Source organism: Python bivittatus, unplaced genomic scaffold, assembly GCF_059951505.1.
Source record: "Python bivittatus isolate LINGU-HERP-01145 unplaced genomic scaffold, Pbiv_v1 ctg000220_np1212, whole genome shotgun sequence".
Lineage (NCBI taxonomy): Eukaryota > Metazoa > Chordata > Lepidosauria > Squamata > Pythonidae > Python > Python bivittatus.
In genome coordinates, this window is record NW_028277048.1 from 29,760,720 (window position 1) to 29,778,047 (window position 17,328).

The following is a 17,328-nucleotide window of genomic DNA, read 5'->3' on the forward strand; positions in this document are numbered from 1 at the left end:
TCCGCTGAGTTCAAAGAGACTTGCGCTTATTCCCAGGAAAGTGAATAAAAAACCGCGGAACCAGATGCAGGAGTCACTCCTCTGTGTGAGGAACGTTCTTCCTATCTATTCCTCGGCCACGTTATTTCTCCCTCGCCGCCTTTCCATCTGCCGGAGTTTACAGCCTGCTCATTCGGAGTCTCACCGAGTGACGCCAAGTCCCAAGGCGACTCCTCGCTCGCAGGCAGCGGGAAAGGCGTGCCAGCTCCAGGCAGAGAAAGTCGGCCTTCCTTGGCGCGGACTGAGTCAGCCGCGGCTGCTATCTTCGGTTTCTCGCGTCCTGTTGACTTAGCTGGCGGAGCCCCAGTCGAGGTCTCGCCTCCCCGGACGCTTTTCCTTCCTTTCCTCACATGACCAGCAGCTGGGCTCCCTCGCGCTGAGGGTTGCGCAAGCGGGACGGGACGGGGCGGAGCGGGGCAGGGCCGAGCCGAGGAGAAGCGACGCCCGCGGAGGGGCCGGCAGAAAGCGCACGGAGGGGGAGTATAAGACCCGGGGAAGCGACGCTTTGCTTTTCACTGCCCCGTTGTAGCCCGTCGGCGTAGGCTTCTTTCTTTTCCTGACTGAAGAGGGGGGAGGTAAGCGAAAGGACCGGGGGGGGGGGGTTCCGCGATGAAGGGCCGGTTCGGAAAGTGAGGGGCGGGCGGGCGAGAGGGAGGCGGAAACGCAGTCAAGGGGCCTGCTAGTTACGTTGGACTTCGGGGCTTCTCCAGCCCTGCCCCCGTCCTCCCCGGCCGCGCCTTGAGGCTCTGCTGGGAAATCTGGTGCGGCTTAGGGAGAGGCAGAGGGGCAGGAGGTGATCCAGAGCGTAGTTTTAGGGAGGCGAGGCTGGACAATCTGCCACGCTGTTAAGTGGCCTCTTTCTCCTCCCCCCACCTCGCCTCCTTGCAAATATCTAGGGGTCTGGGATTGGCCTGTGAGAAGAGAGCACGCGCTGCGGGTTTGCGCGGGAGCGTGCGTCGAGGGAGCAAGGTGGGGAGGGAGAACAGGAAGTCTGGGTGTAGCCCTGGCCCGGGAGGTCCTTGGCTGTCCTGTTTTAGCCAGCCTGCGGATGCCTCGCCGCTTCCTTCTAATAGCCTGATATGTAGAGTTACTAATAGGCAGAGGTTTTGGCCAGGATTTCCTTCTCCTTCAGTAACGCTGACCACGACTCCTGGAATTACAGGCCTCCGCTTCTGCCTGCTCTACTTTGAACTCTCCAAGTTTCCTGTTTCTTTTTTTACAATCTCCATTGTATTAATAAAGACTGTTTCTTATCCTAGTCCCTGTGATGATTTTCTCTCCCCCCCCCTTTCTTTTCCCTACAGAGGCGAAAACACAAAATGGGAGTGGAAGGTGGGATGAAATGTATTAAATACCTGGTATTTTTCTTCAACTTTTTATTCTGGGTAAGTTAATGGGGGACTGACTCTGGTCCTAAAATGGTGAAGAATATGGGTTACTTGGTGGGCCTCTTCCCCAACCAAACCTTCTGGGGTATGTTTATGTGGAATATGTTTGACTTCTGTTGATACTATCCCCGGAGAAGCTTAATATGTAACCATCAGGCTGCTAGTTTAAGCTCCATCTGCTACTACATTGTTCAGGATGGCTTGGTTGGCTAGACATTTTGTTGTCTTTTGACAGATTTTTAAAACACTAGTACAAGCAGCTCCAGATTTACAGTATTATCCTGCTGACCTGGTCGGTATTAGGGTTTGTGCTATATTTCTATGGAAGTCAACATCGGTGGCACTTCTACCTGTATACCTGAAACCTATTATATCAGTAACTTTCCTGGTGATTCAGACTTAAGACTGCTGGATTTGGAAGAAATACCTAATTCCTTTGTAAGAACTATATAACTTTGAGTCACAAGGGCCCCAAATTTAAAATACTGTGTTGAAAACAAAAATAAAACTGAATTATAGAATAATTCCATGACACCTAAACAGTATAAACAAATGTACTGTAATTGTCAGATGCAAAATTAAGCTTAATTTTAAAGGTTTTCCTTAAATAGCTGAAATCTTGTAAGATCACCATGAGGTATTGTGTTTCTGACTGAATTCTTGTGAGATTTTAGGGAAAAGCATCAAAATCTCTTGAGATTTCAGCTGTGTTTTTACAAATTAATTTTGAAGTCCCTTGGATAATATCTGAAAAAGGCTTGGTTGTACCACGGTGCCCATAGGATTTGCATTGCTCACCTAGGCTTATGGGGTAATCCTCCAAAGATTTCAATGAAAAGATTGGAAACTACTGTTGTAAGAAAATGGTTGGTTTCATAAAGTATTACTATGTCATAGCTTGTTCAGTCATCATGTTGAGTAAGCCACAATTCACTCAACTGTTACAAAACATGCTTAACCAAAACAGTTGGATTCACATGGTCTGCTAACCCAAACCAAACAAGCCACATTATTGCTATTACTACAATGGGTGAATATAATTAGTATGCCTAAAGTAAGACATGTTTCTGTCTCTCCATATAGAGTGGTTTCAGCTGGTAGCTACTGACCTAGTATAAAACCAGCCAACTCACAAATACTCTCCAGGAATAACATGAAGAACTGCTGAAGTGGGAAGTCCAGCCCACAAATGGCTGGATGTTTTGAGACTTCAGTATCATTTTGGCCGATGAAGTTGCCAAATATCAGGGATCCAGAACTTAGTGGTTTCCTGTTAGACTAGAAGCTCTGTACTACCCCTTCAGTGGCTGATGTTGCAAAAGTTACTGCTTTTACCGTAGCAGCCATTGCGGTATTCTCTGTAAGGCAACAAAGCCAGCGGTTGCTGCTCATCTGCTTGCAGTGTAGGGCTACTTTCTAGTGTTGGCAAACAGGATTCTGTGGAATGTAGTGGGACTTTTAAAGTACTTTTGCTGATCTGAACTGGATTGCATATCCAATTCTGTAGAAATAACATTACTTGCTATATTGCTCCACTCTAGATATAAACTTAGCTTTCTACATCCCTTTTCAATACTTACCGTGACAAATTCTGGGCGGTACAGACCAGAGTATGTTTTTAAAAGCTGACTATTCATTTTGTTGCAAGTGTAAAATGGGACATTTAGTCATGAAATGGACTTGTCCTATTATTGCCCTGTGGTTACATCATTGCTGCATGCTTAACTCAAACAGTATTTTCTGGGGATCCTCGTGACTACTATGAGAGCCTAGAAAAAGGGACAGCTTTTTTAAGGAGCTGTCCTAAAAACTTGTACACTTAAAATTGTGCACCCATAGAAGATCTGAAGCACCTTTTCCACTTTGGATCTGAATACCTGGATTTTTTGTTTTGTTTTGTTTTGTTTCTATATTTGTCTGTTGGTGGGTTTTTTCTTTATCTATATGAAGGAAATACGGCAAAAATAATAAAACTTTTTTTTTTCATTCAGCCTCTAATATGTAGCTATAGCTAGAGGTGATGGAGTAGTGCCAAATTGGGGGCCAACTGGTATAGAAGGAGTTTTATGAGAAAATCTGCATGTATAGAGACAGAAGGCTTGGCATGGGTTTTGTTTGTGAGGTGGCAGCAAAGGATGCTACTTATCTGGAAACCTGTGATCAGTTGGGATTTTGTAATTAAAAAAGGATTTTGGTTTTTCCCAGTAACACTTGGGAGTGCTTTATGTCAATGCAGTTAAATTTGTCCCTCTTTAGTTAAATTGCAAGAGCTAACAAATAAGGAGAGTGTTCTTCTGTGCTCCTTCCAGTTCCCTAATACCCTTGCAGACCTTGGAATTTCCTTTTGAAGAAACAGGAGTTTTTTATTGGACCAAATGGGTGACCAGCTCTATGAACTTGAGTATTCACCTTTCTTAGTACTGGATAGTGTTTATTTTGGCAACCGCGAGAAAGGTGAATTAGCCATATGTTTGCCCTCTCTCTCTCTCTCTCTCTCAATGCATCAAAATGATAAATACAGCTGGGTGAAGAGCACCCTTGTGGTATGGAACCTCACTGTAAGGGGGAGTTACAATGTGGAATCTTGCTAAAAAAAAAAAATTAAGTTTCTATCCTGGCTCTAGAATCTCAAATAATTTGTAGTATTACTGTTTCTCACATTTACATATCAGCACTTAAATTTCAGTAATGAGGTAGATCCCAATATCTGATTTTGTATTCATGGTTTTTCAAATCTATAAACAGTATCTGTTCGTATTTTGGTGATAAAATGGCATTCGTTCTTGGATTCAGATATCTATTTGAAGAAATATAATACCATTTTTCTCCTGGAAAATTATCAGATACTAAATAATTTGGGAGAGGTCTTTTTGCACATAGTTCCCCTGCCCAAATATGTGCTAGGTTTCCACTCTTTAGTCCTCTAGAGGAGGAGGAGATAGTTGCTGGGACTTTACTTTTCAGAGATTTTAAATAAAAAATAAAAATAAAATTTTGTGTGTAGGAGCCTACATCTTAGGCTTAGTATAGGCTTTGAAGTTTAGATAATACAAGTCTATCTCCTGTTAGGCCCCATTTACATAAGGGTAACTGGGTGAATTGGAAATTCATTTGTCAGTATAACATTTGGTGGTATCATACTTAATGGTAAGGAAATAACAAGTTATGACTATGCCTCTCATTAATTCTGTTTGGACAAAAGTGATAAGAATTGGCATCTACCTCAGAACAGGTTCAGCTGCATATAGAAATTAGCTGGGGGATGGTTCAGGGATTGGATCATGAAAGTGCTAAGTTGTCCTTTTTCTTCTTTGGAAAAGCACCACAGTTTTTTCTTCCCTAGAACTATAAGCCAACTTTTATTTGGCAGAACAGTGGAATTGGTGGAATGATTTGTTCTAATGTACACAGCAGCCAGATGTTGCCTGGATATGATGAAAGAACAGAGATAGCCTTTAATGGGGTTTGTTATTTGGGAAATGATTTCAAGATAGTCTGTCTATGACTGTCCAGACAGCATCTTCCCTCCACAATAGAATAATGTGAATGTAAAGGGAAGAGCAAACAGTGGTGGAAACAGTCACTATTGTGGACACTTATTTTCTTTGCTTTTTTTGTTTTGTTTCTGGTTGCTGTGCCACTTGTGTTGAACTATTTGAACTAGCAATTGACGTATTTTTTATGAGACTGTGTAAAACAACTAGTAGCAAGTAATAAAAGAATGGGACTGATGGCTATCTAAAAGCAGGCCAATAAGACACAAAACCTAAGAGATTCATAAAGTCAATTTAGGCAAATATTCAAAAGAATGTTCCTTGGTATATTCTGAGTGAAAAATTCATGAGAAAACTGATAGGGAAAAGGTCTACCATGTTTTTTTGCTAGTTCATAAATTCATATCATTGTCATGGAGAGTCTGTCATTTTAGTTTAGAAACAATTTGAAGACTGTGAGGAAAAAATGTTTAAAATCTTTGCTTAAATCTTTTGTTGCAGAAGTATTAGTCCTAAATTATCCTGTTGATCAGAACAGCATCCCTAACAGAGAAGATAATGCTATTCTGTTCAGTAACAAGGAACAACAGTATACATGTTTGCCTAAAACATCAGGCAAAGCAACACTGATGACCTTTTCCATTAACTCCTTCAGGATTTTTTCACTTAAAATACAATTATTTTCCATCCACACTTTGTAGTATAAATCTATTCCCTCTTTTCTTCCCCCACCCATTCCACCAACACTCCAAAAATGTAAAGAAATCAACATACCCTTACTCCTGATGCTGGGAAGCAAACAGACCCTGAGAGGATTGGTTTACAATCACAAGGATTGAAACCACTTCTGCGAAGCAAATTAATTGTGGCTCCTTTTCATTCTGTTCCAATACTGAATCTCTGCTTGTTCTTTGGAGGGTACCTCTATACATGTGTATGTATAAAATATATGTTCTAAAGAGTTTTGAGAGACTGATTAATCATAAGTGTGGGTTAAGCTATTGTAAATGACAGCGATAAATCAAAAGTGTAATGTGTCTTCTCTGTGTGTTCTTTCTGTACCCTCTTTTGCCCACATGAGGCCTGGGGAGTCCCATGTTCCCCTTGAGCTGGGCCAATGGGAATTTCTGCTGCTGGCCACATATGTTTTGCTGGTTACAGTAGGAATAGGTCTCTGCGGATCTGCCTTTTGAGTTTGGGCTACTATCATGGAAAACAGCTATATATGCTATCAGGATATAGGCTGTCTCTTTGCCTTGGGTGGGTCCATCCTGCTGTGATAGGGTAAGGTAAACACTAGATCTAGGAAATACTATTTGGGAAGTGGGTGGTGAGGCAGGCTAGAGAGAAAACTTTCTGTGTTTTGGAGATCCAGAACATGTGTCAGTAGTTCCTTTTTATTAGGATTAGCCCTAATTTTATTGATAGCACTCTGTTTTTTAAAAATGGTATTTTGCTTGTTCTTAAAAATACTTACTGCAGTTTCTGTTCTTAAGGTTTTAGTCTCTGTCCTCTCCAGTCTCCCTTCCTTGAGAAACCTGTTAGTAACTTGATTCTATTAAGCACACGTGCCAAAGTGTTTTCTAATATACAGCCTGCTGTTTTGTAGTTTGTGGCCATGGTTTGTTTTGAAGTCCTAATTGTCACAACTATTTTCTGCCAGTGTACCTTTAACCAACCAAAAAAAAAAAAAGCAGGCTTTAACATGATGTGATCAAACCCAGGCAGAGTTTTAAGTACAAAATGTCTGTGGTTTAAGTTTTTCCCCCATCTCCTCCATCTTAGTCATCTTCATAGATAAAGTTTCCAGGTGTGTTTGAGTTCCAAATTTGTGCTGAGTGCAACCAGATCCAGTGAGATTAAATAGGCATTTTTAAAAATGAGAAAGAAACCAAGAGCTAGTTTATTTACATATCTGATTTCAGAAGCCATTTAAAGACAGATTACTGCAAAATGAATAGATTCATCAGGGGGGATGGAGAGACTTTTCATTTAAGTGAGGGAAGCAATAATCATTGCTGTGAAAATTAAATGTTATGTATATAAATGTGTTTGGTTTTCACCTGAATGGTGGAAAGAGGGTATACTTTTGGAAGTATTTGGCTGAGATCCATACAACATGCTAGACTGGCTAAAATAAGCTTGTGGTATTAGCATATTTGGTTCTACTCTCACTGACATATTCATGGATGTTCATCATTATAAGAACAGGAAGTGGTCACACCTTAGTGACAGTGGTTGATTTTGAAAAGGGTTGCACCTAGTTAATATTTGGATGGAAGTGCACAAGGTTACAATTTCACTGACTTTTTGAAACTTGGTTAAGGCTAATTTAGCGAGGAATTCATGAGCACTTTATTGCCCCTGTCATGAATTGTTCATTTTGTTTGCTGTTTATTGGATTGATTGGTTTTAGTTGATTTATTTTATTGGTGCATGATAGTACCAACCTTGGGATTTTTATGAAATGCAGAATACAAAAAAATTAAAGAAGTGTGGAATGATGTAAGCAAATTACATGCAGAATTAAGGCAGAGCTCATTGATCAAATCTGCTTTTAGGGTTTCCTAAGTAATCTTGGGGGGGTTATAGGAGGACAGAATAACCTCTCCACAATAGCATACAACAAGATGAGCTTTAAAAAGTTATGAGAAGATCAGTTGTTTTTGAAAAATAATATTTATATTCAAATAATTTATATATATATATATTATTTGAATATAATATTATATATATAGTTATAAGTAGATTAATAATTAGGTATTAAGCAAGCTGTTTTTTAAATACTTTAATTAAAATATAATTGTATTGACAATTTGACTGCAATAGATCCACAAGTTATGCTTTTTTGTTTCATTCCAGTTTAGCAGGATACTAACCTATTCTTTTTATTTACTGTCCCCATATCATTTTAAGAAGCTTGTTCTAATGTGCCTCGTGGTCCATAGGAGTTCATGAAATTATTCCTTTAGAATCGCTTTGGAGTTGGGCAGTGCTGAAATCAGATAAATGACTCGGTTTCCCCTTGTGATGCATCCCCTCCTGTTCCAAACAAGCAACCTGATGCCTTCCCAGTGTTCTGGACCACAGTGCACACAATTTCTAACTATTGGCTGGTATTGTAAGGAAAGAAATCTGTAGGATATTAGGTTGTCTACCTTGTGCTATTGACACAAACAATATATTGCAAAAATAGCTAAGAAACTAGATGCCCTGTTTCCAGTTTGCTACCCTCCTTAGGTGCTGGACTTCAGGTCCCCATGATTCCATGCAATATACTAGTGACTAGGCTGATGGGAGTTTCATTCAGCATATCTGAAGGCAGCAGGTTGGTGATAGCTTAGCAGGCTTTTCTCCAAAGTTGGGCCTGTATGTATACACTAGATGGAATACTTCTAAGGGAGGAGGAGGTGATGACACTGTGGACAAAGCATTAAGCATTCCAAATGTATCCATTGCTTAGCCACCATCGTGAGGCTGAGATTGAGGCTGGATAGGTAGGAGTTAGCATTGGAATATATAAAATAGGGGAACTTAGATTAAATCCTTTGCTTGAAGGGAGGATAAAGTTTGGACCAAAGTTGATACATGCTCCTTATATCAGGAGCGAGGGAAGTGGTTGGGGAACTATGCTGAACAAGAGCTAGTGTAGTGCGATGGTTGAGGTGTTGGACAGAGGTGATCCAGGTTCATCTGCCATCAGCAATGAAAGCTCATTGAGTAACTTTGGTGCAGTTGCTGTCCCTCAAGCCAGGCTATCTCTTAGATGGTTGTTATAGGAAAAAGGGAGGAGGGAACACAACATACTCTACCTTGGGCTCTGGAAAGAAAGATGGGATCTAAATTAACACATAAACAAGGCCACAGAGGATGTGGTGGTAATGCACCGAGCTGTAACACCCACACATTGAGATGTGGTTTTCTGTTTTCCTGGATTTAATAGTTGTTTTTTTCCTTTCTTAAAAACTCAGTTAAACTTATTGTAAGGCCTGCATTTGCTATGAGCACATTTGGAATTCAAGAGTCAAATAAAATATTAAGCTTTAATCATCTGTTTTTATTTTTTTAAGAATGTCCTTGGGTATATATGGGAACCTGAAGCTTTCTTGAAATTAGTGGCACTACAGCTTCCCATTGAATTGTTTTGCTTAAATTTTAAACATCTAGAAATAGCAAAATAAAACCAGGTAGGGCATAGTGCCTTATGGGTATCAAAGTAGTTGACTGCAGGTAAAATAGTAGCTATTTCAGTTTTCATATTTCATGACTCAAAGCAATATGAAACCATGCCACCGACTCCTGACAACTGTGCCATTGAAATTCAGCAGCAAGAGGGCTTTAAGAAGAGACAAACTGCTTGGCGGGTTAGAGATCTTTCACACCTGGTATCTGTAGCCTATTCCTCTTCATAAATGTAGCCCTTCTAAGATGATCACAGAATCTTAGAGTTGGAAGAGACCATTTAAGTCCAGCCTCCTGCTCAGTGCAGTAATCGAATTAAAGCATCATCAAAAAATGCCTATCAAGCCTCAGCTTGAACCCATCCAATGAAGAGGGGGCACCACTTCTCATACAACGCCATTCCCCTGTCTCTCATCATCACAATGCTGATGCTTTATTTTTCTCCTCCACAGCTCTGCGGAATTGCCCTGATTGCCCTGGGAATTTTTGTACAAATTGAGCTCAGAAACACACTGGTGATGACCGGCCCGGCATCAGCTTCTGCTGCTCCTATTGTCATCCTATCCGTGGGTGTTATAGTGTTCTTCATCTCCTTCTTTGGTTGCTGTGGGGCAATGAAAGAGAACTACTGTATGGTCACCACGGTAAGGGGGTGATGGAGAAGAAATGGGGGCTATGGAATTGCTGATGACTTCATTCCAGCTTCTGATGTTGCATTCAGACAAAGAATCAGAACTGTGGTGTCAGTTCTTGAAGCCTGGGAAATAGGAAACACAAGAAATCAAACAGACTGTGTTATGCAGTCAAAATACAGATTTATCTTTGTCCCATTGCAGAAATGTTTCCTAGGAAAGTGCACCGGGGAATTCTTAGCCACAGATCCCTGGGGCTGAAACATACGCTATCTGGTAGCTGCTATTCCCAGTTGTTTGAATTGGTGGACATACTTGGGATGTTAAGAGCATGTTATTTTCTAAGGATGTTTGTGGGGTCCAGAAGCATTAATCAGAATTTTTTTAAAAAAGTTGCTGGAAGTTAGCATGTTATCTTTTAGTATGTCAGCTTCCCATTCAGTTTTTAAAAAATGTTCAACAATCAAGACAAGTGAATCAGGTGGCACAGTGGGCACCTAGAGAGGCTCCAACAGCACCATATTGGGGATTATAACATTATGGCCATAGATCATATTATAATAATACTTTTGCAGTTGAGAAAAGAATTCAAGAAGGAAATGGTCAGATATTCTAGTCCAATGCAGAGCCTTTTAAATTAAGTTATAAAGTATATTTAAAGTTTTGAGGGTTTTATCAGTGCCTTGGTAGTAATTTTTGCAATAAAGAGGGTTGGAGAAATGGCAGTAATAAGAACAGAAACGTTCAGGGGTTAATGATGCTTGTGAAATCCATTCAGGAGCTTTATTTTGGCCTTTCTATAAGAAATGAATATCCTGGGGCAAAAGTTGTATTTTAAAATCATTTTTAAAAAATCTTAATTCTGTGCCAAGACATAACAACTGTGTACATCTTTTGCATAATTTAAGCTCCTGGTTCCATCATGGAAATCCTCAGTCAGTCATACACTGACATCAGGGAACCATAACCATGCCCCTCAACTTGTACAACATTGCACATACATTCTAGCCTTTCATCACTACCATCACCACCACCAGAAAAATTGTGTATTTAGAAAAGCAGCCCTAAAACCTCAGATAGAATATGAGAATACCTCATAGCGTGTTTTTCCTTCTTTCCACCCCACCACATCCCCAGCCATTGGAGTGTCCATCTGGATTCTTATTCTTTAACCGTTGTTTCCTACAGCACAGTTAGAACAATGACTCATATCTAATCAGTAACCATACCTATTCCCAGTAAAAAATTAGTGCAAAGGGTTTGATAAGGATTGGTGTATAGGGCATGATGTGTTGTGTGGTGGAGAAATACCTCTTCAACACCCAGATAAGCAGGGATTAACACCAGACAAACAAGCAGTAAATAATACCCTAATCAAGGAACTGCCAATTCAGACAGTCAAGCAGTAAACAACAGCCTAATGAAGGAAACCAAGGAGAAAACAACACCCCCACCAACATTGACAGGGCAAGCTACTGTATATAAACAGAGAGCAAACCCCACCCTCTTCCAGCACTGACGATATTACCTAGCCAGGTAATGAAACCTCTGCAAGAAAACAACCAAGCTCAGAGAACCCCAAGGACTCCACAGTTCAATCCTGAGCTACATATATTCTCTTCTATTGGTACCTCTTTATTCCCAACAGAAATTGCCCTTAATGTGTTTAAATTATAGGGGCAAAGGACCCCCACTGGCCATAATCTAGCAGACTGTGAGTGGGTGGTCAGGACAAATCTAAGGTCTGGTCAATATATAGATTAGTGATGAATATTAAAAGGACCCAGCAAGAGATGTAGAGACCACATGCTTGTCTTTGAAAACTTGTTTGTCTTTGTTTTGCTGGGTCTGATGACACTAAAATTATTGCTATAAGCTGAAGTGCATTGACAAACACTGGAGAGAAGTATAAGAGAGCAGTGCAGATGGTCAACGATGCTTCCCTTGAACACTGGGAGGCTGGGAAATCTGTTTTTCCTATATTAACATTTCCTTTGAATAAAGATGAACCTGTGGCTTTATTTGGTGGTGCAGCCTTGCTCTACCTGGTGCCTTCTAGATGTGAGTGAGTGGGTGGCCATATAAATAGAATAAAGAAATAAATAAACAACTTATAGCTCCCCAAACAAAACATCCCCAAGTAGGAGAAGGCTAGTTTAGGCCATGACAGAGAACTAGAATTGAACAGTTGTTCGAACAAAATATTTCCTTGTTTGGGGATAGGGTTATTTCTATGAATAGGTGCAGCTTTTGTTCTTAACTGGAGGTGGGTTATGTGAGCCAAAGTGGCAGGACATTTTTCAATCACAAAATCCCAAATGAAGGAGACACAGCACTTCGGGTCCATTTGTCACTCCAGGGTGTTTACAGATTTTTTTCCTCTTTAGTTTGCTGTCCTCCTGACTCTGATCTTCCTGGTGGAGATTGCAGCTGCCATTGCAGGCTATATCTTTAAGGACAAGGTAAGAGAGACCTTCAGGAATGATGCTATTGTAACCTCCTGATCCCTATTACTGAAACTTCCTAGGGAAGAAAATGTGTTGGACCACAATTCCAAGTGTCCCCAGCCAGCACAGGCAAAAGCTGGAGTGGAGGTTAGGCCTCAAATTATGATGTCAATCATTAGAGAATCCATGTTAAAGTTGTTTCATTCTTCGCATGCGATTCTATGGAAACTTTCTGAATCTTATCCTATTACCTCTCTTTCTTTGTTTTCTTTCCCAGATCCAAGCAGTGATTAAAGATGAAGTTCAGGTAGAAATGAATAGCTACAATAGTTCAGGCACTAATCCTTTCGATGAATTGCAGAAGGAGGTGAGTGTACCATCAAGGCTCTACTTCTAGGACTCCGGTGTTGGGAAAGTAGTGATGGTAGAAATAATGGAAATAGTGGAAATTTTAAAAAATACAGGTTTCTGATTTCTCTGCAGATTCCCCTTCCCTGATCTCAGTATTGCCTTTGCCAGCCCTTCAGTTTCCAAAACAGCTTGCCCAAAAGTCCGTAGTTACAAGCTGTGCGGTATTTGTTGTGTTGCTTTTCTACACATAGTCCTGTTGAGCAAATCAGCCTGCAGCTGATTCCCTAATAGCAGTGGAGAATCAGCACTTTCACTTGAAGCAGGACAACTGGTGGAAAGGCAGATGAGGCTTTCTCCTCTTCTTGAAGAGGGAGACAAAAGGCATAGAAGACATGTTTGCAAGCTCAAAATGGTGGGAGCAGAATAATTGGAATATGTATCAAAGAAGATATACCGTAGATTTGAATATTTCCTGTTAAAAAGGGAGAGAGAGAGAGGCTGAGGCCTAGCAGTTCCAGTTCTGTATGTGTGAGAATGAAGCTGGTAGTGGCTGGCATGGAGATACACTGTGGCTCCTAGATCCCTATCCAGCAATAGACGATGCACGGCCATGCATTAAAAAAAGCTTCCTGCTTTATTAGATGCTAGTCAAGTAATGAAGACTTTAAAAACCAAAATCCTGTTTTCCTGAAAATATTCACGTCTTTTTTCTCTTCTCTTCTCCCTCCCCAACTACAGTACTCCTGCTGTGGAGCCTTAAATTACACTGACTGGTTTAATGTCACACAATTTAAGCCTAGCCGTGTACCCCGCTCCTGCTGCAAGAATGGCACTGAATGTACCAACCATCCAACTCCTGAGAATGTTCATGAGGAGGTTTGTATGACAGAGTGTTGGGAAGGCTTATTTATTTATTCAGTCATTTGCATATATCCTGCTTCAAGCTCTTGAGAAAAGGCAGTTTGCGGAAATCTCCCCTAATGCTATCCCTGCTGCAACCCTGTGAAGTAGGCTAGGCTTAGAGAATGTGCCTAACCCAGAGTCATCCAGTGAGCCCTTGGTTCACGTAGGGACTTAATCCTGAGTTTCCCCAGGCCAAAACCTTGACTATTAAGCTGCGCTGACTTTCTGCTCTAATTTGAGTCTTTTGAGAGATCCTACAAACATTGTTTTCTTTCCCTGCAGGGTTGTGTGACAAAAATAGAAGCTTGGCTGCGAAAGCACATTGTGATTGTGGCTGGAGTTGCATTGGGCATTGCCTTCTTTGAGGTACCAAAGCTCTTGTTTGTGGGAATGGGTTCTCGTCCGAACCTGCCTACCTGCATCTTTGTTTTGCTGGAGAAAGCTGGTAGCCTCGTTCTGGTTTGTGTTCTGTGCTCGAAAAAGTGAATTCCACATCATAAAAAGCAGAATTCCACGACCACAATTAAAAAGTGGTTAAATATTTTTATAACCTAATTCCTGGCAATGAAAAGAGGCAAGGACAATATTCAGTAGAGCTCCTGACCTCTATTTAGTTTCCCATGGGTGGCTTTTGAGATTTTACCAAACCCTGCCCCACATTTCCAAGGTTCCCCCCACAACAGTTAAAATAATTTAGGAATAACTTCCTCTCTCTTCCTAATGTCTGCTTTGGTAAATGGAGATGTCTGCATTCGATACAGCTACTGTGTAAAATGCCACACAGCCTAACAAAATGGATGTCTGGACTAAGTTGCATCTATAAATCCACAGAGCTGAGTGCATCTAAACTTTCGTAAGCAGTGCTGGCTACCATCTCCCACCAAGCACATCTGCACTAAGGAATGGAAATGAACATTGAGGAGCTCCCAAATTGTTTCTTGTAGCAACAGGGACCATTGCAGGCTTGAACATTTTGAATGGGACAGGACAGGATAGGAAACTGTGCCACTAAAGTGCTTTTGAGGTTTGCAGATAGATGAGAATAACACATAGTAACACTTCTAAAGGAAACAATATGGTTTTGTAGAACACAAGACTATTCCCAGTCGTGTACTGGCTAAAATCACAAGTTCACAGAAGGGCAATTCTATGAGTGTTTCATGTATTGTGCTAAGCCATGATGTGTTGGTTGAATTTACCAGTGTAAGCCGGCAGTCATGTTTTATAAACAACAGGGAGTGACACATACTATATTATGCAATGGATGGCTAACCCAAGGGCCATGTGCAGCCCCAGAACCCTGAGATTGCACCAGCAAAATAGCAATTTTTTAGCAGCAAAATTGAAAGATGGAGGGGAGAGTTGTCAATACTTGGCAAAAATTGGGAAATGACTTCTATTCCCACCTTTCTATTCCCAAACCCCCAAAAATGGTTTGAACATCATTCTGGTGCTAAAAATTTGAAGCACAAAAGTTTTTCACATTTTGAGAGTTTTTAAAGAGTGGGGATACAAGACATTTGCTTCCTAGAGACCTCCTGCTCCTATTCCCCTCCTTAACCCACCCTTCAGTTAAAAGGGTTCAATTTCTTTCTGTGTTGTCATTATGACATGCAAGAAAATTGGGAGCTAAATTGCACCCCTCAAACTCTCAGGTGGTGCCCACCCTGTGCCACTATTGCTTGATTTTGATTTGGTATGAATACAATTAAATATTTACAATGTGGTCTGTAAACAAGGGGTTATGGCTTAGTATGTTTTGTGAATCCAGTCATTTGAGGCTTATTCAGCAAATCATGATTCAGTAAACCAAATTTTAATCTGATGTGTGAATTCTGTTCATGGAGCTGAGGAGAAAGGTTGGAAGTAAGTTATTGTTTACTTTGCATAATGTGCAGTTGGTGTGGTGGAGGTAAAATGTGCTTTAAATTCGTGCTCTTTCTTTAACATGCCTGCAGCTATTGGGAATGCAATTCCAGCACTGGAAATCTGCACAGAGCCCAACAAGGAAAGCAAGAGCCCATCTTATTAACTGCTAAGATAAGCTTCTGTTGAGGAAGAATATGTGCAGTTATTTGTACAATTTGTAAAATGTGAAGTAACAGCAGATCCAAAACTTCTTTGCAAGTGATGGTGCAGAGCATCTTTAAATAATTCACATTGAGCAGCCATCTTAAATTGGCCACATAGTGCTGACAGTTATTTTAATGCACTTAGTCATGACATTTGAGGGGAAGAGAAGCCTTTTCTTTTGCAGTGTGTCCTAACTTTGGCTGACCTCAAAAAGATAAACCAGGTTAGATTTGGCTAGTACTTGGAGACTAGCAGGAGTTCCCACACTATAGACTGGACTGGTAAGAAAAATTGAAAATGGCAAGCCACTTTCATTTAGTTGCCTAGAAAACCAAATGGACAGGTCCATAAAGTCACAGTTATTCAACTTGACTTGAAGGAGACTTGGTTTTTATACCCTGACAATGAAGACTAAAATAAAGAAATTTCCAAACCATTTTAGGACAGTCCTTCTTTTCCCTATTTGTAGATGAACATTTGCCTGCTACGTCTAGCAGTTTTCTCTGCTCCTCTAATGATGATGAAATGGTCTCCTGCTTCCTTTGTTGTGTCAGTGTGACTTGTAAAAATTCAGAGTGCTCTCAGGACACCAGGAAATGTATATTTTTTGTCTCAACTTTCACAGAACTTGAGTTGTTTGAGCTGGAGACGGGATACTAATCAAAACAAGAAGTGGTTTTCTTTGGTGAACCCCCTCAGTTTGGGTCCAGCGGCCTGGAATTAAATTCTTCTGTCCCTGGGACATTAGAAAGATGAGAACAGAATGTTAGGAGGCTGACTGCCACACAACAAAAGGGATGGCTTCTGTCATACTGCTTTCTTCTCTTGTTTTTTTAAGGCCTTTTAGAGTAATATATCAGAGAAGTGCTGAGGGCAAGTTTGGGGGGAGAATGATGAAACGTGACCTGAGGTGGTCTGTCTAAAAGATGAAAATTTCTCATCCCATTTGGTAAAAGATGTGAAAAACGATTGCAGTGATATATACAGTGCAGTCATCTTTCTATTTCTAAAGAAAACATCAGGCCTAAATAATTTCTCTCATTTTTTTTCCAGATCTTGGGCATCATTTTTGCCTGTTGCCTCATGAAAGGAATCCGCAGTGGCTATGAGGTCATGTAATGGTTTCTGTTGCTGTTATGAGGCCAGTCACAAAACTCTGGAATACTTCAGTCTCCTTTTCTGGGGATGTAGTTGACCATCATGTGCCAATGGGACAGGGCTGGGTGGATGCCTCTTCTTCTGTTGCCTGTTATGAAAATATATGCTACCCTCAAAGGATTCACTTGTTGCCTTATCTCTTTTCCTTCCCTCCCATAATGGGCAGGTTTGATCCATTCCTTGCATCTCACTGCCACTCCTAGAACTTGCATTATCCTTCATGTTAGACTTGTGTACCACCTAGTGGGCATCTTGTGATATGCAACAAATGTTCCTAATGTCCTTAGTAGGTGTGAGCAAGCATCTTTCAAATTCTCACTTCCTTAAAGACATCTATTCTGCCTTTTGAGTCCTTTCAAGTAGACTGTCTTATATGTTCAGCTATTCCTCTTTTCCTTTGGAAAGGTAGGGTCTTGAGTCTTTATAGGTCATAATAAGAAGGAAAATTGTCAGAGTTAATATTTTTAGCCAGAAAAATCACTATTTGGAAAATAAAAACCATTGTTTCACCCATGTGTTGTGACTTATTTGTATGGCACTCCATTCTGGTTTTGTACCTTTTTTGGGCTTTGCCTCGTCCTTTGACTCATTTAAAGAATGGAAGATGGTTGATAGAACTTGTCTTCTTTATGTAATACTGGAACAACGTAGGATGCAATCA

General features: G+C 40.7%; 2 protein-coding genes across 2 annotated transcripts in view; one reads left to right on the plus strand and one right to left on the minus strand.

The window, feature by feature from the left end:
• The first annotated feature begins 471 nt into the window (after positions 1-471).
• Positions 472-17,176, plus strand: CD63 (CD63 molecule). The gene is made up of 8 exons (XM_088138225.1): positions 472-614; positions 1,344-1,424; positions 9,556-9,747; positions 12,123-12,197; positions 12,460-12,549; positions 13,272-13,409; positions 13,719-13,802; positions 16,563-17,176. The coding sequence occupies exons 2-8, from the start codon at positions 1,359-1,361 to the stop codon at positions 16,626-16,628; spliced, it is 711 nt and encodes a 236-aa protein (XP_087994351.1). The 5' UTR covers positions 472-614; positions 1,344-1,358; the 3' UTR covers positions 16,629-17,176.
• The window catches only part of RDH5 (retinol dehydrogenase 5), a 28,208-nt gene continuing 20,434 nt past the window's right edge, over positions 9,555-17,328 (minus strand). The window contains exon 6 of the mRNA XM_088138224.1: positions 9,555-9,860. Coding sequence (XP_087994350.1) covers positions 9,847-9,860 — 14 coding nt within the window. The 3' untranslated portion in view covers positions 9,555-9,846. The remainder of the gene's footprint in view (positions 9,861-17,328) is intronic.